At 50.0% G+C, this 22,412-nt stretch overlaps 6 protein-coding genes across 6 annotated transcripts; 3 read left to right on the forward strand and 3 right to left on the reverse strand.

Moving 5' to 3' along the window:
* Nucleotides 1–6,215: 6,215 nt before the first annotated feature.
* PFICI_03015 (uncharacterized protein) lies at nucleotides 6,216–6,878 on the forward strand (the record flags this gene model as incomplete). Its single annotated transcript, XM_007831596.1, has 1 exon — nucleotides 6,216–6,878. The coding sequence occupies one exon, from the start codon at nucleotides 6,216–6,218 to the stop codon at nucleotides 6,876–6,878; it is 663 nt and encodes a 220-aa protein (XP_007829787.1).
* A 1,332-nt stretch (nucleotides 6,879–8,210) lies between these two features.
* On the forward strand, nucleotides 8,211–9,546 carry PFICI_03016 (uncharacterized protein; the record flags this gene model as incomplete). Its single annotated transcript, XM_007831597.1, has 2 exons — nucleotides 8,211–8,401; nucleotides 8,508–9,546. 2 exons carry the CDS (start codon nucleotides 8,211–8,213, stop codon nucleotides 9,544–9,546), a joined length of 1,230 nt encoding a protein of 409 aa, XP_007829788.1.
* Nucleotides 9,547–10,136: 590 nt separating this feature from the next.
* Nucleotides 10,137–10,783, reverse strand: PFICI_03017 (putative ubiquitin-conjugating enzyme E2 N; the record flags this gene model as incomplete). Its single annotated transcript, XM_007831598.1, has 4 exons — nucleotides 10,137–10,315; nucleotides 10,376–10,507; nucleotides 10,571–10,659; nucleotides 10,731–10,783. 4 exons carry the CDS (start codon nucleotides 10,781–10,783, stop codon nucleotides 10,137–10,139), a joined length of 453 nt encoding a protein of 150 aa, XP_007829789.1.
* A 1,072-nt stretch (nucleotides 10,784–11,855) lies between these two features.
* Nucleotides 11,856–16,378, forward strand: PFICI_03018 (uncharacterized protein; the record flags this gene model as incomplete). Its single annotated transcript, XM_007831599.1, has 2 exons — nucleotides 11,856–12,010; nucleotides 12,064–16,378. 2 exons carry the CDS (start codon nucleotides 11,856–11,858, stop codon nucleotides 16,376–16,378), a joined length of 4,470 nt encoding a protein of 1,489 aa, XP_007829790.1.
* A 954-nt stretch (nucleotides 16,379–17,332) lies between these two features.
* On the reverse strand, nucleotides 17,333–20,404 carry PFICI_03019 (uncharacterized protein; the record flags this gene model as incomplete). Its single annotated transcript, XM_007831600.1, has 3 exons — nucleotides 17,333–19,058; nucleotides 19,121–19,718; nucleotides 19,798–20,404. The coding sequence occupies 3 exons, from the start codon at nucleotides 20,402–20,404 to the stop codon at nucleotides 17,333–17,335; spliced, it is 2,931 nt and encodes a 976-aa protein (XP_007829791.1).
* A 38-nt stretch (nucleotides 20,405–20,442) lies between these two features.
* Nucleotides 20,443–21,420, reverse strand: PFICI_03020 (uncharacterized protein; the record flags this gene model as incomplete). The annotated part of the gene is made up of 1 exon (XM_007831601.1): nucleotides 20,443–21,420. One exon carries the CDS (start codon nucleotides 21,418–21,420, stop codon nucleotides 20,443–20,445), a length of 978 nt encoding a protein of 325 aa, XP_007829792.1.
* Nucleotides 21,421–22,412: the final 992 nt, after the last annotated feature.

Genomic DNA, 22,412 nt, shown 5'->3' on the forward strand with positions numbered 1-22,412 from the left:
GTTGATAAGCTCATTGCAGTAGTTCCATGGCAAGAAGTCAAGATGCTGAGGCGCCGCCGGGCAGCCGGGAAAAGGAAGAGACGGACGGACGTATTATCACCACCTAGATAAGGGACGGCGGGAGGATGGGAAGGCGAGATTGGGCGGCGGCGGCGGCGGCACAATGACGACTATTGCTCGTTCGGCGGGGGGTTGAGCGATCGAACGACCAGGCTGGAGAGCTTTTGGTGATACAAAAAGAACTGGTGTGAACCAGTTGAACCAGGCAAGGCACCCACACCCACACAGAGTCTTACTTTTCTTCTTTATTGAGTGCTCACACCTCGACTAACAAACACGCTATGTTGCTGTTGACGGGTGGTTGTTTCGACGGCACGGAGATGAGGATAATTGCTTCTTCCGCCGTCAAGTCGCATTAGTTGAAAGGCTATCGTAGCGACCCTCAGAAACCGAAATGCTGCTGCTGCGTGGACCTTTTTAAGTGACGGCAGACCGGTCGACTTTTGAAAGCCTCGTGGGCAATGCGTGCGGCTGCTGAATCCTAGAGACAAGGGGATATGTACAACCCCCCAAACTGAGACCGGTCGTTTGTGTATGTACTGTACCCTACGTACAGTACAGTACAATCCCGGGAGTTTCGTCCGTCCGTCGCGTGTGGAAGGGCGGTGGTTTGAGCTTTTTGTGACCGGACTACGTATGGTGGTATCCAGAGACAAGCCACCGGCCGAGGATTGTATCGAGTGTAGGACGACGCCAAGGTACGGGGTGTGGTCGCATTGACTCAAAAGGATTTGTCCGCGATGGATGGAGAATCTGCTCCAATTCAGTCGTTGTAGGTAGTCAGATCAACCATGAGTCGCCTCTGTACCCGGGTCCGTGGCTTTGCACCTTTTTAGACTTCAGCTTTTCCGGCAGGGGAAGGAAAAGCAAAAGAGGGCGCGAAGTTTCCTGACGCGTGTGGTTTTTTTCTTGAGCTGCAGACAGACCTGCCTGGACTGCACAAGAGGAGCGCAATCATTGATTGATCTCTGGATGGGAAACTGGGGTGGGGGGTGGAGGAGGGGGAACCACAATTGAACCCTCCAGTGGTTTGGGGGGGTTGAATCGGTTGATCAATGACCCAGAAAACTTCCTAATGTTCTCATAGTGGGCCACACGGCTCCTGGGACCCTTGTAGCATTTCAACTCCAGCGTATCGCGCACGCCGGCAAGATACCCTTGACTTATAACATTGATCTTACCTTGGATCATTCCATTCCTTGAACCTTTTACGAACCCACGTCGCGGCACTTGTGGGCGCTTGAGGAGAATTTCAATTTGGAGTGAGGCTATACTGTGGCCTGATATGGATTTTGTTTTCTTTGACATTGAGAACCCAAAGGTAGATAGATGATGCTGGCAGTGACCACTCTCGTTATTACCATCTCAACATCTCGACAAGACACGAAAGATCTCACCTCGGCCCTGGTTGAGGAAGGCAACAATTGATAGGATCGGTTCTGTAGCAGCCACACTCTCACCGAAAAGAAGTGCCACCCCCACATGCAAGCAACTAGCATGGTAATGGCATGGGTTTTGGAGGGCCTGGGAACGGAGGTCTGGGGGAGAGAATCCAACGAGAGTTGAGCGCTGTGCCTGGGGGTATAATAAGCTGACTTGAGTAAGAATACCTCACAGTAGCGCGCGCATCTCCTTACAGAGGTGCTTGTCCGTCGTTGATGGTTGGTCCCGTCCGGCCGGTTTGCTCGAAGATCATTTGCCAGTTGGGGAAACCAAAGCTTGTCAGATGCCCGCAATCTTGCTCTCCGATGAAACACACCCATCGAACGTCTATATAATCCATGTAATAGATGCCTTTCTCGTCCAGGTATTTATACCGCAGAAGCGCTGCCACCAGTTGGTACTTTATATCCCCACGGCATCGTCACATTTCTATGATATTCCAACATTCATCTCATGTCCTTGGGAATTGGACATGGCATGACGCTACACAAATGGAAACGAGAATAATAGAAACCAAGGACAGCAAGTCGGGTGATTCCGAATCGTCAATCCCAGATCATAAAACGGACTGATTTCTTCCGCTTCGCTTGCCGAACCACCCCAAAGCACCTGGACATGCTCGTGACAGATATCCTAGTATCCCTTTTCGCCGAGGCGAGCTCCCGAAGTCCTGATGCTACGTCATTCGACCCCTTGTCTTCATAATCACCCGAATTCCCATGTAGACAATGTAACGTAAATCATTCACTCATGTATGCTCTCGGGATCTCCAAGTGTTCCCTCTTGCAGCAGCCATGCAGGCACGGGATCTCACTGGTTGATTGTCTATATCATTGGGTGAAGTCGCTTGGGGATTATCACAACTCTAGAGCCTCGGATGTTTCTGGAACACTTCTATCGTCTCGCACGTGGGGTGCGTGGCCCCTCGATTGCCAATAATGCCTCGACGTTATCATATTTTCATACATTTTCCTGAGTAATCTGTGTAAACTATTGAAAGGTCCATTGTTTACTCGATACCGGCAGGTAAATGAGGATTATACATCTAGATCAAAAATAGGATAACTGTCAGTGGCTTGATTATGGATGAAGGGACAGTCAACAGAGTCTTGAGGACATCGCGAAATCACAAGACAGAATTGTTGACGCTCAGGCGTTCCAGTATCTCTTCATTGAATATCGTACTGACCTGCGCTCACTTATAGGGAGCGCGAATTCTTTTCAGCAAGATCAAGACTGAAGTGATTGCTTCAAAGGTTTTGGTCTTTCGGAAATTTTATTACCTTATACTCTGTAAACGCATCTGCTTTAAAAGAAAAAAGAAATGCTTTTGCTTGGATATATGGACTGAGAATTAAGGTCACTCCTAGCAAGATAACTAAATATTGCGTCTAGGACATATACAAACGCAAATAAACCGACACATCGATTTTCGGACATGCGGACATGCGCTGAACTTTCAGATGGCCCTAAAACTAGACTCAACATTCATGGCAATCGCAATGAAAGACTTGCTTATGAGTTTGTTGTAGGTAGAGATAGCGAGAGTGTTAAAAAGTGTTCAACCATTTTAATTTATGAAGCCGGTCCCAAGGTATAATCCTCCACCAGCGGCATAAGATAAGCGCTCCTTCAATACCTAGACCAAAAAATGGGAATTTCTGCGCCGTGGATCAAGTGATGTGAAGTAGGTTGGCCGACAAGGCTATTCTGGCACACCATAATGATGTGCAATATGGTCAGAACTTCCCGGTTGCATAGTACTGTCCGAAGCACGACTATAAGCGCCTCGATATAAACGTCAGCATGTGCAGAATTGCGTGATCAACCTTTATTATCAAACCGAATTGCCTGTCACGGGGTCGTTGAGGGATAGACAAGGAGTAACCACACTCTGATGATCCAGGAATATTTAAAACATACACAAATGTCAAGTTTCTATATTCAACGCCAGGTATGCAGGTTATTTCCCCACCGTCATAACAATGCAAGGAGCGAGATATGCTGTGATGCACATGATGGAAAACACCTGAATGATGTGCATATCAACGTTACCAGAGTTGAGAGCCGCAAACGCGCTCCGATCCTGGATTGCCGGCAGCCAGCGAGCCATGTAAGCTTTAGGTTTTACTCGGTCCGATCGTTGGGGCTTATAAGCCGTACCTTGCGTTACGAAGGACTGCTGATATTTGTGGTTATCTCTTCTCCTGCAGTAACCACCTCCTCCTGCAAGGGCCCAGGGGCTTGTTGGTCCTTTTCTCAGCTGTACGATCACTAATGTAGCTGATTGGGAAATCCATGAGTGCAGCAGCGACAGTGAAGAGAACAGATCGACAGCTACAATCTGACAGCAGCGGCGAATGTATTTGCTTGCTTGGTGCGATCTTCATCACGTAGTGTACGCCGGTTACTCAATAGCTGGGTTTATTAGTCGGAGAGATCCAGCGAGCTGTTAAAAACCCACCTAAATTTCCAAACAGTGTCGGGTGCCTTGGAACTCGCAGTTGGGTTGGCTGTTGGACCTTGAACTATAATTGTTTAGGTAAGACACCAAACTCCCAGGAACAGAGGTTATCACTGGAGCCTGTCTGTGCCTGGCTGTACCTGCAATCCCCACCACTACCACTACCACAACGTAACACCATTGAGAAAGTGGCGTGGAGATGAGCATGCTGGCGCCATCGGCTGCCAGGTACATGAAATAGGTATTACGTGGGTACATGGTGTCAAGACAGGTAATTGCATTCAAGACAACTCTATCAAATCCCACAACATATGACATACTCTCTAAAGTACAGAATGCTGCTGCGTAATTTCAAGGCGCAAGAAGATATGTCGGGTAGTGATGGGGGGACCTTCTAGTTTGGCCTGCTGATATGTGCACTGGAAATCTCGTACCTCTGAGGCGCCGGCTGTGCAAGATGATTGCAATGCCTTTTAAGGTGGAGGCCAAAAGCCAAGGCCCGTTGATAGTCTCGCTCTTACAGCTAGAGCTAAGCCTGATGTTGCTAGCCACACTTCCACTGGCTCCGCACTTGATCAGGCCAAGAAATCAGCATTTCCCCCAAAATGGCCAAAACCGTGGCGAATGGAGCCGTGCAGGAGTCAGTGATGGTAGTTGGAGAGCAAATTGTAGTTAGCAATGCCTCTGTCAAACTCTTTGGTTTCGACTGAGCTAGGTTAGGTAGGTACTAACTGTATTGATCATTGCTTCCAGTTGGTGCAAAACTGAAATAGTGACATGTTTCCATACATTATCCTACCAATTTTCATCTGCATACACGTTGCTACATATATAGGTTTGTATACAAGCTCGACCTGGAGGTAGTGATCGGTGTCTTGCACAGCCTGGGCTTGCGTACGTCCATGTCTGGGCTCTTGTCTGTGTCGTGGGTAGACAGCGCCAGTGCTTCTTTGCTTGGATGACCTCGCCAAAGGTATGTGTGTACGTCGTGTGTGCGGACCCCCCCTAGATCCGATCAGATTGCCACGGGCCGTTTCCTAGCGGTGACACGGCGTTTGTGTCAATGTAAGAGAGTGAAATAGAAAGGTTCCGCATGACCTGAGCCGAATGAAAACTTCAGTCCTTTTACTTTCGTTGCAATGTATATCCATGGATGTTCAAGACCTTTCGGGGTCACAAAACTGCTTGAATCACTGCCGAACTGCATGTCCCAGCCTTCCTTGCTACGGTTCCTTCTGAGCCCTTGCGTCCGAGATGCAACATTATTAGAGGCCAAGAATCTCCCGCTTACCCAACGTTCGTTTTATGGGGGTTTGCCGAATGGGGAGATCAATCCCTTCTCCATCTTCTCCACCTTGTGCATGTCTCCCAGGGTCTTCGCAGCAGGCCAAGCTGCTCCTTTAGAACCCCAACTCCATTTCAAGCTCCAAGAAAAACGTCAAAAACCATCTCCAGTACCTTAGTTATAGTGCATCAGCAAACTCTACACGGTTCCCCAGGGTTAGACACTCTAAAAGGGGATATCAACAGTCTGTTTGTGTGCGCAATCGATAACAACAAACTTCATCCTCAACGCGGTTCCCATAAAAAAAAAAACCAAACATCTAGACCCTGAGGTTCTTGAGCCTTTTCATTTCAATCAAATACAGGTACCTGCCAACCCGAAGGCCCTGTCCGCCCAAAACATCATAACTATCCGTGTTCTCCCCGCCACTAACCTCTACTGGACCTGCAAGACCTGGACCTGGACCTGGACCCTGTCCCCGGCTTGACGTACCTGGCCCGGTGCTCTCCACCTAAAAAGAACGAACGCGCGCCACCTTCTCCTGCCATTCGCCCTTCTCTGCTTGCTTGCTTCTTACTTACACCCAGTGCTCCCATCAGCTGCGCCCCCCCAGGTTTCAACCTATTGGTCGTTGTTGATACGAGCTGTGCACCACCACTCGTTATCATCGTATTTCCTCAGACTTGTCACCATCGTCGGAATCCATTAACTTTGACGAGTTTTTATCCCGGCTTTGACGCGACGAGTAAGCATCTACTCACCCGCTACCTAGCTAGCAGAACAGAGATCCTCCTCATTTCGATACAAATCCACTCTCGAGGCCTGCGAATCTCCGTGCGCAATATTGGTTTTCCTAGGTGCCACTCACTACCTAGATATCCTCACCAACTCCCGCAGCATCCAGTCTGTACATTGTGCAATTCTAGACTACTTCTATGCGGCAAACCTCAAGCACTCGTCATGATGCCCAAAACCAGTCCTAGGCCAGATGGCCTCAACACTGCCGCTCCGCAACCAGCACAAGCAACACAACCTGCGAAGCGCTTTCAATTGCCGGCGCTGAACCTCTCTTTGGGCTCTCTGACGGAGGGAACTGACATCCCGCCACCCATTCCATCGCCAGTCCAGGAAGTTCCCACACCACCAAAGACCCCGCCAGCCGATGATGCGCCCAAGAAGACAACGAATGGCGCGGCTAATGTACAGACCAATGGCTTGGATACTTCTCCCAAGTCGGATGTCTCAAGCTCTACGAATGGCGGATTGAAGCGTCCGGTGGACCAAGGTCCTGTATCGCCCACCTACTCGAGCCGTGGCAGCTTGCGACGGTATCTAAGCAAGAATCTACTTCACAATGCTTATGATGAGCAAGCTTCCATCAGTAGCCAAGTTGCTTCTAGACCCCCTAGTCGTACAGCAAGTGTTGCAGCAGAGGAGCGAAAGGCCAAGCGTGGCAGTGGATGGTTCCGACGTCTCCGGTCGAATGACTCAAAACGAAACAGCATGCAACAATTCGAAGAGGTCCACGTCGAAAAGAAGGGGCCACCACCGCCCACGATTCCCGAGATGAGCGCCTTTAAGATTGATACGGCAATTGGCGATGATCTCTTCAAAGAAATCAAATAGTGGGCGTGTCCACATAGGATATCTCTCATTACGACAGCCTCACTACATTGACGCCAAAACACCTTGCAAACGAACAGACACCTACATGCTGCGACGAGGTAATGAACCTCGTCTTGTACTCGCTTTGATCATGTACCTTCTGGAACGACAAAACTGCGAACAAATTATTGCGACCTTTTCCACGACCCAATCATTATTGCATTACAAGACCACTAATTGGCACGGCCTTCAGAGGCGGCCATAATTTGATACCCAGCTCTTATGCGAGCTCATTCATCGACATGACGTCAAATTTTCTATTGTTTGCTTTCTTCGACTACTTATTGAAAACTACTCCCCTTACGCTATATTTGTTTTATATCAGAATTCGACATTTGTCATTGAAACCGAAAGCGCCTACCTCGCAGCTATTGTATTCGTCAGATCTCGTGCTATCTGTTCGAAAGGAGAGATAGGAGATCAACATCGATGATTCATGTATTCCTTCACCAACCATACCCGAAGATGAAGAAGAACCTGGGGCTAGGAGAAACATGAGACTTTGGAAGAGGTCCTCTGAGGCGCTTGATGGCCCATTGCGAAACCAGATGGCAAGGACACCATTGTCTGACTCTAACTATCGGTTGACGTCTTCTGCTACGTGCTCATGGGTTAATGAGAGCGACTGACGTCTTGGATTCATTTTTCTTTTCAATGAGGAATTTATTGCTGGGAATGGGGTTGTGCAACATCCACCACAGCATGTAGGCAGAGATTCATTCCTCCAAAGAAAACAATACTCTACTTCGGCACTTCCCAACCCATGCCATTGGGAAGTGGCAGAGTTTCAACATTACTCGCTTCAACCTTGCCTATGCCTCGTGACCATTGTTTGAATGTGATTACTATTGTTTACAATCCATACGGAACGAGCATTCAAATCATGGCAAAACCCCTCGGCATCAAGTCCGTAAGACAGCATCAACCTTCAAGCCACATCTGAGCTTAATAAAAGGTGGTAAACAGCAGGAGTTTGTCGCGTGGGTCAGGAACCCGTGTAAGCCAAAGAGGTCAAGCTCTGGCCAATCAGCTCAATTGTCTGGTGTGGGTACCGAATAGAGCTATGGACCAACGGCACCTGTAACGTCATTGCCGAGCTGTTGCCGATTCAAAGCTCCAGAAGCTCCGAGACCCTTGATTGCCAGCCAACCTCGACCACCTACTTTTTTTTTTTCCCACCCGTCCGAGTTGCATAAGTGGACTGCTTGAACAGCATAACCTCTGAAGCCATCTGCAAGGAACCACGATCAAATTGTAAACTAAAATATTTCAAAGTGCTCAGCAATTGCCCTCATGGCTTCTGTCAGGTGCTTCAGAGCCTCGGAGGTGTTGTCGACATGTTCGCCCCGTCCGGCGCAATGCGCAAGCAGCAAGATCGCTTCGGCCCCACTAACACAACGTCGATACAAGTCAGGCCCTTATGGATATACACAAGCCAAGTCTTTGGTGTTTAGCAAATTTGGCGAACCCAATGACGTACTCAGGTTGGCAATCCCTCTTTTTTGAAGTAATCAGCTGGATCGGTGGCAGCAATCCCAGGGCTCTCCTCATGTATAGTGGATGAACTAACACGAAGCTTCACTTATCCAGGTTACACACACATTCGATAAGCCCATCGCTCCCATCCTCGTCTCTACTGCTGCGCGCCCTCGCCGCCCCCATTAACCCGGCAGATGTGAACACGATTCAGGGTACGTACGGCGTGAAGCCGTCATTCTCACCGTTGATCGGCACGTCGGAGCCGTCAGTGATCCCCGGCAATGAGGGCGTATTCGAGGTAGTATCGGGCGCAGCGTCGAGCGAGCACGGCGACATCAAAAAGGGCGACTGGGTGATCCCAGCCAAGACGGGCTTTGGCACCTGGCGCACGCACGCCGTGGCCGAGGCCGGCAGCGTGCTCAAGGTGGAGAGGGACGGACTCACGCCCACCCAGGCCGGCACCGTTGCCGTTAACCCGTGCTCGGCCTATCGCATGCTGCGCGACTACGCCGACCCGGCCCTGCGCGAGGGCGACTGGTTTATCCAGAACGGCGCCAACTCGGGCGTCGGCCGCGCCGCCATCCAGCTCGGTCGCCTCTGGGGCTACCGCAGCATCAACGTGGTGCGCGCGCGCGAGACCCCCGAGGCCACCGAGGCTCTGCGCCGCGAGCTGCAGGATCTGGGCGCTGACCACGTCCTGACCGAGGAAGAGTTCCAGAGCCGCGAGTTCCGCGACAAGGTGGCCGAGTGGACGCGGGGCGGGCGCGAGGGCATCCGCCTGGGCCTCAACTGCGTCGGCGGCAAGTCGGCCCAGGCCATGGCCAAGAGCCTCGGTGCCAGCGCCAACCTCGTCACCTACGGCGGCATGTCGCGCCAGCCCGTCGCCCTGCCCACGGGTCTGCTCATTTTCAAGGATATCCGCTTCGTGGGCTTCTGGCTTAGCCGCTGGGCTGACCGCAACACGGCTGACAAGTCCAGGACCGTCAATGAGATTCTTGGCCTTGTTCGCGAGGGTAAGTTCCGTGATACGCCCGTCGTCGACGTCCCATGGTCCTGGGATACGGAGGAGGCGTCGTTGAGGGAGGCCGTTCAGGGTACGCTGGAGGGCTTCAGGCAAGGAAAGGGCGTTTTCGTCTTTGGGGAGACTTGAGCAAGAGGGAAAGGTTGTGGAACATGAATGCCACCAAGGCACAACTGGTATAATGGATTCAATGTACAAACGGCAGCATTACAACGGAGCACTTATTTAGGGAATCTGGCGCGGCTGTTGATGCATATGAATTCAATCTGCACAACGCCCGGCCAATAGAACTAAGCAAATAAATCATTACTGATCAAACTACTTGAGAGGAAGACTGTCCAATGTCCATGGCGTGTTCCATCTAGCGCAAATCTATTTGTTACGCCAACGCTTTATTGCGTAAGAAATAATGACCTTCGCAACCTCGGCCATGCTGTGAAAGTGTTTCCAAAGACGTACCGACATCTTTGGCTCAACTGTCATGATGCTGTTTCCAGCGGAAACCTTGCCCTGATCCAACCTCCGAGAGTAAAAGAATAGTTCTTTGGTATAGCCATGCCAGTTTGGCGAACACGAGTTCCATACGTTCCATCTCCATACCCCAATTTGTGTAAGGGATCATCGACTCTCTACTTGGAATCAGCGACAATGATTGCGCTATCAGCTGTAGCTCCCAGTATAGATGTTACTTTATTGGACGCTCCTTTTGAAGTCCGGTTCTAATCAGACTTGGCATATTGCTGAGTCCACTCTCGTGCAGTGGCAATGGCCTTGTTTTCGTCCTCCTTCCAGCTCTTGGCAACATCGGCTGCGAGAGGGTCATCGGGATTGGGTGCGCCAAGGAGGGCTTGGATCGAAAGTAGGATGGTTCGAATTTGGAGTGCAGGAGACCAGTTGTCTGTGCCAAAGTGTCAGCAAGGGCTATTCTATATTCACCAGTTGAAGCCTTGGTTCTTACTCTTCAGAACATCGAGACAGATGCGACCAAGCTTGTCGACGTTTGGGTGGTAGATCTTGGTCAGGAAGCGGATCTTGGGAGGAACCATGGGGTAGTCATCTGTCAGAAACAGCTCGAGCTTGAACTTTCCACCTGCAATCTAAAAGTTAGCAGATACTATCAGAATGATGGCGGCAAGTGAGGTGGTCGACGCACCCTCGTACGGAGAACCAGACGGTCCGTGGATCTCGACGTCAAAGTATCGGAGGTTGTCCTCGTGGGGGACGGCGCTGATACCGGGAACCCTGCGGACCAAAAAATTAGAGACTCTCATCAAGGTAACAGAAGTATGCAATCGTGAGCCTGGACCACTTACGGCTCTGTCATCAACCGCTCGGTCTCCTTGATTATTCTCTTGGGCAACGCCATCTTTGCTACTGATACACCTGTGGGTTTGGCGACGATGAAACGGGCAGATCCAGATTTCAAGATTCCGGAATAGAGAGTAACAGGTATAGTTGGTGAGACCTGTGTGCTGGTCGAATGCTTTTGGGGGGTCTGTAGCTGGTGCGCGGAAAAGATGGTCGTTCCAAGTAAGGGTAGCCTTGGTAATGACTGGTACGGCTGCTGAAGTCGCGGGCGTTGGTGGGGTTCCCTCTAGCAGGTGACTTCAACGGCGGATCTCGAAATGTAGACTTGATGGAGTAATCGACGGCAGATAGTGAAGGTGAGCAGAAGACCACTGTCGGGAGGGGAAATAAAAGTTGGACGGTGTCTACTTTGCAGCAAGTATATCTGTTTGTCAAGAAGAGTCGCAGAAAAGACGTCACAAAACTTGAACAGAAATTGATATTTCTAGCATTGACGGGCGCTGTACGATAAGAATCGGCGGGGTGTTTATGAGTCGCATCATGGAAGCTGAAGGGGCACTTTATTAAGCGTAGGCCCAAAGATGCCCCTCATTCACACATGAAGGCCAGAGAGGTAGGAGGTACCCTTGGAGCCAAAATATGACGCGGGAGTACTTTCCTGCACTACTAGCTCTTTAAGCATTGTGCACGGATCGTCTGACCTAGTCTGGGCGCTCGGGCCTTCACTGCCAGGAACCTCTCTCTTGTCTGGGGGCTGCTTGAGCTGTGTGGATTTTTGGCCTGTCGAGGCTCACTCACTGATCACTTTCTTTACCTTATGTAAGTTTTATAATCTGCCTGGCGAGGCACCATGGCACTGTCCATCAAACGGCCTTTAATTATCACATCTTTGTTTCTGTAATATTTCTGTGCTAGGACAATACTATCGGGACTTTTAATTGATGGGATGTGAGAAGAGTTTACGCGCCACGCGAGGCAGCTGGGCAGCTGGTCCGGGACGAGCTCGAGTCCTACGACGGACAGCACGCATGCGATAGAGGCCGTCTGTAGAGAGGCAGATTCAAAGGCAGCCTGCAGACGAAAGAACACATTGGGCCACCCTGAAACGAGGCTCCAAGGCCGACGCAAAGATGCCTACTGTAATGGATCAAGTGAAGAAGAAGGCCAAGGTCATTCGGACCGCAGATGAGAGCGAGACCTTTGAGGCCAACGTGACCATCCACGTAGATGGCCTGGTCGGTTCTGCTACCATATCTCCAAGTGGTCGCGATGTCGCTCTTGCATCGTAAGTGGCGTTGCGCCCCCATGTGCTTGCATCTCTGATTGACATTCATTCAGACCGGAAGGCCTTGCCATTATCGATTTGGACTCGCCTTACAACCCGCCTCGCAGGCTGAGCAGTCATGGCTCCCCGTGGCTGGTGGTCGACGTTCAATGGTCGCCATTTGCTGCGCGCGACTATTGGGTGGCCTCAACGGCTAATCATCGTTGTCTCATCTGGAATCTCAACCTCCGAGAAGATGCGGCGAATGGTGCCATCGAACACTCTTTGCAGGGCCACAGCAGAGCCATTACTGATGTCAACTTCTCTGCGCACCACCCTGACATCCTTGCCACATGCGCTGTAGATGGATACGTTCACACCTGGGATCTCAGGAAACCAAGAAAGCCTGCGCTGACGTTCTGTGATTGGTATGCTGGAGCCACACAAGTTAAGTACAATCGTCAAGATTCAAACATTCTTGCTTCGTCCCACGATCGGTGGCTGCACATATGGGACGAGAGAAAGACATCGAAGCCTCTGAAATCTATCAATGCTCATGCATCCAAGATTTACGGTCTGGACTGGAATCGGACACGTGATAGCAGTGTCGCCACATGCTCTTTGGACAAAACTATCAAGCTCTGGGACTACAAGGTTTCTGATGATCCGGAGCGAGTTATGAGGACAGACTTCCCGGTTTGGCGCGCTCGACATACTCCTTTTGGATCAGGACTTCTGGCCATGCCACAGAACGATCCCGGCAACCTCTATCTTTACAACAGGGAGCGTCAAGAAAACGAAAATGCTGATTCTGCAGTTGATCCTGTCGCTGTCTTCCCAGGCCATGGAAGTTGCAAGGTCAAAGAGTTCCTCTGGCGGGTTCGTGGAGGGATTCATGATGGAGTGGATCAACGCGACTTCCAATTGGTCTCCTGGGGCGAGGACAACGAACTGCGTCTTCACCAGTTGGATCCCGAATTGCTTGAACAGGTCGGCCACGTCAGGGGTGGACAAGCCCCTGGTAATTTGAAAGTCACCAGAAAAGGCGCTGCGTACAAGTCGTACCGATCGCTGGGGGACACTAGTCTTCGCGAGAGAAGAACCACCACCATGAGTAGCGGACCCCGTCCCGGTAGTGGAGGCGATCCCTATAGGCGCAGTGCACTTGGATTCGGGATTCACTCTACGGGACATCGTCCTGGCTCTACATCGTGGAGGGGACCTCCAATGAGGGCCAAGATGACCTCAGGCAAGTCCATTGATCGGAAGCCGGATCAACTCGGTTGGATGAAGGGCATTACCATGAGCAAGAAGAAACGACCGCATATTGAGCCTCCGCAAAGAAAGGACTCCAAAGATTCAAGCATGTTTGGCTCAACCTATCATGATCATTGGGAAGAACCAGAGACGCTCAACGAGGAGATTGTCCGCCTTGACAACCGACTTCCCAACGTGAATTGGGACAGTGTCGACATGAATACTCTCATTGTTGATGCTTCTCTCAAAGGTCCCTGGGGCCCAGAAGGTGAAACAATATACCTCAAAGTCAAGGTTGACGTGCCCCATGGCTACCCCAAGTCCAAGGCGCCAAAGTTCATCATTGAGAAGACGGCACTGATGTCGGATCAAACTCACCAGAAGATCGAGGCAGAAGTCAATCAAGTTGCGTATCAATTTGCAAAGAAGAAGCGCAACTGTCTCGAAGTGGCTTTCAGTTATCTCCTCGGAGAGACTGATTTGTCCAGCAGTACATCATTCTTTAAAAATGTTCGAGACTTGGATGATGAACTCGATGCCATGGCTGATGAAAGCTCGAGCGAGGATGAGGATAACGATATACCTGCCGGGGGCTCGGCCAGCATGTCACAAGAGCTGACTGCTAGTACCGAACTCGATCGTGATGCAGCACTTGCGCCTTTGAACATCGGAATTGTCCCCCCGGAGCCTCGCCTATGCGGTGCTCGGTGGTCAAATGACGGCCGATTAGTGTGTTTCTTTCCATCTAGGGAAGAGAGGGCCAAAGCTTTGTTTCTCACGTCCACTGAAGCCGCCAAGGAAAAACCCAAAGGAGAGCCCACGTTTGCTGGCTTTGGAAGACTGCAGCAAGAGTCTCCGGAACCTCGACAGAGACATATTGATGGATCTTCTGTGGCGGATGAGCAATCTGATACAGAAGACGATGATTCCTCGAGTTCAAGTGATTCCGAAAATACCTACATGCACAAGATCAGCATGTGGTACTTGCCAAACAAGCGATTCCGAAAGACCTTTAGTGGGAGCTACTCCATGCGCTCGAGTGGTGGTGGTACAGGCGTTGACACGGGGACTGGCACTGGCACCAGCAGGCGACGTAACGCACGGCCCCGGAATGTGATATCCGTTTATGATTTCCGTGATCTCTTACCATCACGTCAGGACCTTGCTCGAGAATATGCCATATTTGGAGACGGCCCAGAAGTGTGTTACCACAACGCCAGAGTTGCTGCAAAGTATGGCCGCCCTGATTTAGCACAGGTTTGGGAGTATGCTGCCTTGCTTCTCCGTAACGACGTGCCATTGGAGCTCCTGGACCCAGCACAACGTAAGGATTCGATCCTCGTTGTTGCCAAGAACATTGTCACTCGTTTCAAGGATCAGCGGTCGAAGAAACCAGGCAAGTCTCTCACAGGCAGGGTAAAATGGGGTCATCATCCACTCGGCAAAGATGTCATCAAGGACCTATTTGACCATTTCGAGGCAATGGCAGACATACAGATGCTCGCTATGCTGTCGTGCATATTTAGTGAAGCGGCAGCAGAGGACAGCGTCGCGTATGCGGAATCCCGTCTTACACAGCCAGAAACACCACTGCCCATGAAAGCGCCGTCATTCTCGCTTGATTATTTCCCTACGGATGCGTCGTTGTGGCATACAAGTCCAGCCTACCAGAGCTATGCAACATCAGCTGTAACGACGCCGGGTACTGTACACACACCTTCGCGGATGCCAGGCTCATGGGGATCTCAGGAGAATTACTGGCTCGGAGATCCTGGATCCAATTCTTACTCTTGTGGAGAGACGCCCCCCAACAGGACTCCCAAAGACACGCTGTCCGAGCATGATGCCACACAGAGCCTGTCCACATCACCTGAAATCAGAAACTTGCGGCGTGGCAACAACTCCTTGGCACAGGGCTTTGCTTCCAGCTTCCCTCGGCCGTTTACGACAAGCACGGCCCCTTCCTCGCCGCCGACGCGCAAGCGGCCAAGCCCAGGAGAAAACTTCTTGGCCAACCTAACGCCAAATGTTACCTGGGGCGGTAATACGGTCATAGCTCCTGTTTCCGAGCCCACCACCACTCGCAATTCCATCTCAGATGATGGGCAGAAAAGAGACGAAGAACAACCACTTGTATGCACTTCTATTTATGTACAGATGGAAGACCAATCCCAGTTTGACGATGACGGTTGGCTCTCGGTTCCCCTACTGGAGCCTCCGCGCGCTGCTGTTTACGAACACTACCGCCATACATATGCCGAGTTGTTGTTCATGTGGAGCCTACCTCTTCCTCGGCTCGAAATACTGAAATTCAATGTCTTGAAGACATCCACGCAGGCGAACAACTCGTCCCAGCTGGGTGCTCTCGACCATGACAGCTTTCATGATTTCCAGAGTAATGACAACTTGAGCCACACTACCCTTACTCTGACTCAAAATGGAAGCAAATCACCCATTGCGCTTGGAAAGAAGGAGCACCTTCAATCGATTGTCAACTCGAGTCGCGGCCTCGACGTAGTGGGGCTATGCCGTATTCACGAAACACACCTCGAGCCTGTCAAGTCAATCTATGCTAATGCAACTTCAGGAGGAGCAGCAGGGACTTGCGAACGCTGCAAACGTACACAATTGCAGCTCAACTGCGTCTATTGCCGCGAGCCTCTTGACGCAATGTATGTTGCTTGTTTCGGATGTGGCTGTGCGATGCACGACTCCTGCCTGGACGAGTGGCATTCCTTTGGCGAAATGGAATGTCCAGCTGGAGACGAATGCAATTGCGTCGAACAAGCATTCAGTGGCCAAGTGGAATCCTGGGCCGTGCTACAAGGTGCACTCCGGCAAGGCAAAGTTCACCTGCAGCGCCCCTCGGATGAGAGTGTACCTAGAACTCCAAACGGGCAGAAAACGGACTTTTCTGAAAAGAGCGACTGGGAGAGTATAGCAAGTGGGTCTCAATTACCGGCTGCCGATGCTCAAGGCAAACCTGTCCTTGTGGGTGATGGCCAGCTGCCTTTGAGCGCTGCCAGAATCAGCCTCGGTAACCGTCTGAGAAAGTCGGCGGGGACTTGGGGCAGCACGGCCAGTCTAAGGAAGAAGTCCGGAAGTGTATCATCAACATTAGGAAGAAAATAGGGCAGCTTCTCATGAGGGTGTGTCATTTCCGTGAATTGAATTGTATCATAGGAGCGCACGATGGCTTGGCACGAGTTGAAAGCCTATGTACGTATATTATTGATCTATAATTTGCTCATGGAAGTAAGAAGATAATGCACAGCGTTTTGTTTTGAATATAGTGTGTGTACCATGTTATGAGAGTACTGCCATATGGAGATAACTTTTGACCTTGAACACAGCCTTTACAGGTCGCTTGGTGTTACATTCTGTTCGCAAAGTGACCATGGGCTTACGACCAGCCGTCAGTAAAGGAGATGTGACTGTTTTTGAGAATTATAATAGCTTCTTCGCATAAGCGGCAAAAAGTCTCTTATCTTTATAGTAAAACAGTCTGATGACCCGAGCTGGAACATGGATCAGTCTCAACGAAATACAACCTAAAGAAGTTCGAGACAACGACGACTTCGCCATCAACTATTCGTATGAGAGCTATTCTAGCAAACAGTACGACTTTGAGTAACAAGAATCCACAGAGCCTACTCAGGCTACCAAGATGAATTCAAAGAAATAAGAAAGATAGACGGGAAAAAAAAGAAAAAGAAAAAGAAGCGTAGAGCACAGAATCTCGCTTGCTGATCAAATGTTTCCGTGCCAACTTAATGTCGTGGACCTCTGATGGCATTGTTCATCATTAAAACCATTCCTTCCAAGTATCAATCCAATGAATCCATGTTTTACCATGGCAGTGCTGTATTGCCTCTAGTCATCAATGTCAAGGCACTATTTCTTCTTCTGAATCGATGTCATGGATTCGCGACCAGGATGGAGAGTATAGTGAGTCCCGACCAAGACTTTCTCATTCCCGACATTACTCCCCTTACAGCTTGGTATGTCCTCCAGAAGCGTCATACTCAGCACCCAACATGAAAGCTGGTAAACTAATCATTTGAGGTTCTCAGCCGTCGCTTCCGCTCATGTGTGGCTTCCAAGCCAAGATTTTAATCTCTCAGACTTGGTTCTGGGTACACCTGCCCTAGTCTTCAAAAGAGCAACTATAGAGTCGTGTCCGGAGTGCTTCGCAGTTTGGAGCGCATTGCGTCCTCTATAGTTTCGTATTTTCCAATCTGCGCCGTACCTCAGCAGTGTTTCAACAATATCAACATAATTCGATTCGCAAGCTCGATTGAGACATGTATTTCCATCGGCATCTTGCACTGTGGGGTCGGCGTGATAGTCAAGAAGCATCTTGACGAGGCGCACATTGTTGTTGGTTACAGCCCATGAAATGGCAGTTTTACCATGAATATCAATCGCATTGACGCAACTGATTCCCGCTGTGAGAAGAACTTCGACCACGGCTTCCAAAGGGGGCACAAAACTTGACTTCTTTTCGATAACCCATATGAGTGGGGTCTGCCCGTTGTTGTCCTTGATAGATGGGTCAGCCCCTCTGTCGAGAAGTAGCTTGACTTTATCGACATCGCCTGGCCATGCAGCTCGGTGCAATGGTGTTTTCCCATCTTTATCTACGGCATGTATATTGGCACCGCTTTCGATGAGCAGTTTGACTTCATCGACATCGCCATGAATCGTAGTGTAGTCCAATGGTGTTTCTCCGCTGATATCCGTGGCATTCGGGTCAGCGCCGCGTTTGAGAAGCAAACTGAATATTTCGATACTTTTCGACAATAAGGCTTGGTGTAACGGTTGCATCCCGTCTTCATCTTTAGCCTGCACATCAGCCATCTTCTCAAGAAGAAGATAAACTACCTGGATGTGACCGTTGAATGAAGCAACATGGAGTGGAGTGCGACCCTCATTGGTCGTACAATTGACGTTGGCACCCCCTTCGACGAGTAGCCTGGCTATCTCCAACCAACCATGCTGTGAAGCAACGTGTAGAGGTGTTACCTGATAGTCGTTGGCAAGATCTGGATTGGCCCCTCGCTCGAGAAGCAGCCTGACTGTATTGATATATCCTTTCCACGACGCAGAAAATAGCAAAGTCGACCCGCGAATCCTTGTGTCTGGATCAAAGCTTGCGTCTAAATGACGCGCAAGATCTGCCATGCTAGCCAAGTCGTCTTTGAACGCGCTCTGGTATCCTGGTACGTCCAGTGGCTCATGCAAAGGCACCGGACCTGGTGCGAGCTCGTGCTCGTCAGTTGTGTAGATATTCTCTAGCTCAAGATGCTGTCGAGTCATTTTAGGACCTGTGCTAGCTACCAGGGCTCGCTTACGATTGTCAGCTTCCGTAGCGATATGGTCTCGGACATCTCTCAGCTCTGTATAGATATCTGCAGCCTCATCGCTAGATATGCCATACAGTTTCACTGCGACTGTTTCGGCCGATTGTAGACATTCTTCTGATGTGTTCAAGTCGCCAGCCTTTTGTGAGCACCTTGCTAACCCACGAAGTAGTGGTAAGAGAGCTTCGTCACAATCGGGTACTTGCGTCGTTCTGAGGTACTTGATTGCACCCTCGAAGAGCTTTGAGGCAACACTATAGTCACCGCACGAGAACAGCAAGGGCGCTAGGCGCGAGCATATGTTATAGTACTGCTTGGCATATACTCCATTCGGTGCCTCCAATTGCTCTCCTGGAACGTCGACGTCGAGCATCTTGAGACAGCGAGTTGACATGGGATGGAATTTGCGCGATACATCAAATGTTTCCGACTCCCGTGATTTTCCCTTTCTGCATTGTTGATCTGGTTAATATCTTTGTTGAGAAAAGGAGCCTCGAGTGACAACACTAACCTTTGATGCTCTGTCTTCGATTGCAAGTAAGTTGTGAGCGATTGAAGAGCTAAAACAACCCATTGCGTTCGTTGGTCGCCAATAGTGGCATATCTCCATTGGCAGACAGATCCATGCAACGAGAAGCTCAACAGTGACTGGTCGGTAGCATGCTTCTTTTTGGCAAGGAATACCTCATGCAGCTTTTTGATAGCTAAACCAAGTTTTATCTCATCTTTGAAGAGCTCTTCAAGCCTGTTCCAGGGTTCTTGGATTCTCGTTGCATCTCCCGTCTTTTCGATAATCAAATTCTGCAAAAATTCGATGGGGATTTCCCAGGGTCCATAAATGGAGCACAGGGTGAGCAAATCGCCAGCCACACTGTCCTTGGCCACAAGGTTCGCGTATAGTGTATCAAATACGTCGAAGAATGTATGGCGCTTCTCCCAGTTCCAAATCAGAGGATCTATGGTACTCAGTTGCTTATACTTGGTTTCGAATATTGAGGGAGGCATGGTATCTGGTCGGACGATACCCTCGTGGATCAGATTGCCAGCCAATTCGAGGCCCAAGGCATAACCATTGAGAATCCCAGCTGCATCTCTCGCCCATTGTTTCACTTTAGTGTATTAGCTTTTGTCAAAAAACGACGAAAGGTTCTGTGAACAAGAGGCTTGTTCAACGCGTTGAGTACTCACAATTTTCATCCTGCACTTCTATAGTACCCAGTGCACGCCAAAGTATCAATGAGCTGGCAGGACCTATGCCGAGGTGCTCGACGGAGACTTGTGAGAGCCTACAAGCCTTCGCTGCATTCGGACTTGTTGAAGTGATGCATATGGCCCCAGATGCAGACAGCAGATTATCAAATGGCTGAAACAAACTTCTAGATGTTATGGGATTATCCATGCCATCGATGATGACTAGCCATTTGCGAGATCTAAGATTCCTCAACCATTCAAGAACAACTGACTGGTCCGAGATATGGGAACTATTCTGATGGAATTGGGGATACCTCAGGTGTATACGTTCTGCGCCTTGAGAGAATGATTGACTGACGGTCTGGTCCGAGGCGGCATCAATCCATACAATAGCTGATAGCTTGTCTTGCTCTCGAGAAACATATTCTCGAGCCAATTGGGTTTTACCAGATCCGGAGATGCCGCAGAGGACAATACCTCTCCGGCTTTCGGCACTCTGTAGCAATTGTGTCATGCCAGTCAATTCAGCCTCACGCCCAAAGAATCGATCTGTCTGCGATGGCAAGTCACACAGAATCTCACAGCCTACGATGAGGCCCGACATGGCTATTAAAGCTCGTCAATTTTGACAGTGGTGATTGATTATTGGACAGACTGACCAGCGGCTAATGGTGCCTCTTCCCCTTGCCCAATCTTCATCAGGATTGCTTTGGCGTAGCAAGCTGCCATGGCTGCCGCGTATGGTTGCCACTGCTTATTCTTGTGGCTGTCGCCATAGTCACACACACCTCGAATAACACCCACAGGCAGGCTGGACAATATACCGGCAGCCTCCATCTCCAAGCCAATGATACCGTACTGGTCTCTCAGACGATCGCGCTCGCGAGAATTCTTCATGAGCTTGTCTCCGGAGCCTATCGGTCCGTACCAGACGCGAGTGCGCTTGCTATCGGGGCGCTTCGCCCGGTGCACTTCATGACCAGTGCCGTCTTGACCAATGCTGTAGAGTTTGTCTTCGTCTTGTCCAGGATCGCGAAAAGTTTGATCCTTTGAGAATTCAAAGGAATGCTCTTCGTCTTGCATAGCTTCGTAGAAAGGAAGAAAGAGCCTGCTATCATTCGGCGCATTGATCTTGATTGCACCAATAGCAGACCTGATAACCTGCTCTGTTTTGGCAAGTACGCGACCTCCGTCAAGTAGCTCGAACCCGGCCTCTGTCGTTTTGCCCAAGTCGTACGATACCAATCCGGCACTGTCACCTTTGGGCAGCGCAACGAGGACATCGCCAAGGCGAATATCAACGGGCGGGTTTCTCGAGTGGTTCGGAAGACCCGCAGCGACGCCAACAAGCAGGCCAAACCATAGGTTGCGGAAGTAACTCTTTGTTTGACTCGCAAGAGCTGCTGCAGATCCGGTCCCGTAATTTTGGCCAGCTGGGAATGTCGCGATAATGACATTTCGACCATTGATATCGCCAGCATGGAAGACATAATCGTCACCACGATCGAGAGAGAATTCGCCGTCGTGCCTGTGGTCGAGCATATGCAGGGCAGCCTGAGCCTCGATCTCGAGGACTGCGATCAAGGCGATCCTATAGTCGAGTGGATTGAGTCTGACCATCTTGTACAGAATGAATCCAACATCCGACTAGGGTCAGTTGTACGCGAAACGAGCAATGTTAGCGATGGACTTTGAAAAGAGGCATCAGTCAGACGACACGAGAGATGTTTACCCCGCTTGCACTCAAGGCCACAGCCTCATCTTGTAGCTGATACTGTTGCGGTCACATGATTAGCCGCATATAATGTTTAATGCACGATTATGATTCGTTGTTATCGAACCAATAAAAGCGTCGCGAGGCCTGGATCGCTGTCAGAAGAAGGCCTGATAATCGTTTGGCTCCGTCCACTCTTTACTCTTCACGAAAACCTGTAGGAGAGGCAATGCAACAAGTTCCAGTTCGAGCATAAGTCAATTGTTCAAAGGCGCAATGGCCCTGTGTCTGTAATGAGGTAAGCTCAAGGCACTCTGCGAAGTGTAAGCGAGTTTATCCAATGCCCACTATTATACCTTCTTATCAAAGTTGATCTTGAAACTGATACCACCTTTATGCTTCAAAGGTCTTAATGGTCGTATGTGAGGCTTCTTCTTGTGCGCCGACATGCTGTATTTCCAATTCCCTGGACTGGTGGGCTATTTATAAGAAACATATTCTCCCAGTATGCCTTGGCCCTGCCTGGATGCTTGGGTATATACCTGGCCTGGTAGTTATAGAGATCCAGGAGCCGTTTCAAAATCACCTGGAGTTCTGATTGCTTATAATACATCCAATTAAGATCCTGTATCTTCTCGACGACCTTGCAAGATTATGCACTTAAAAATCAACCCCAGGTTACCATTTGGGCAGAAGTTGGCTTGTCATTCTTGGCGATTGCTGGTAGATTCTGCTCACGTTTCCTTGGCTAAAACTCCACTGTGTATGATGCTCTTGCCATTCTCGCCTTTATACAGACATTGGTTTTTAGTGTTCTTGGTTATCGAACTCATCTTTTTCACCTCACTCTAAAGTACGAATCTGTCCATGCTGCCATTCTTCTGGCACCTCGGTTCGC

This window comes from Pestalotiopsis fici (genome assembly GCF_000516985.1).
Source record: "Pestalotiopsis fici W106-1 unplaced genomic scaffold PFICI_Scf_2, whole genome shotgun sequence".
Lineage (NCBI taxonomy): Eukaryota > Fungi > Ascomycota > Sordariomycetes > Amphisphaeriales > Sporocadaceae > Pestalotiopsis > Pestalotiopsis fici.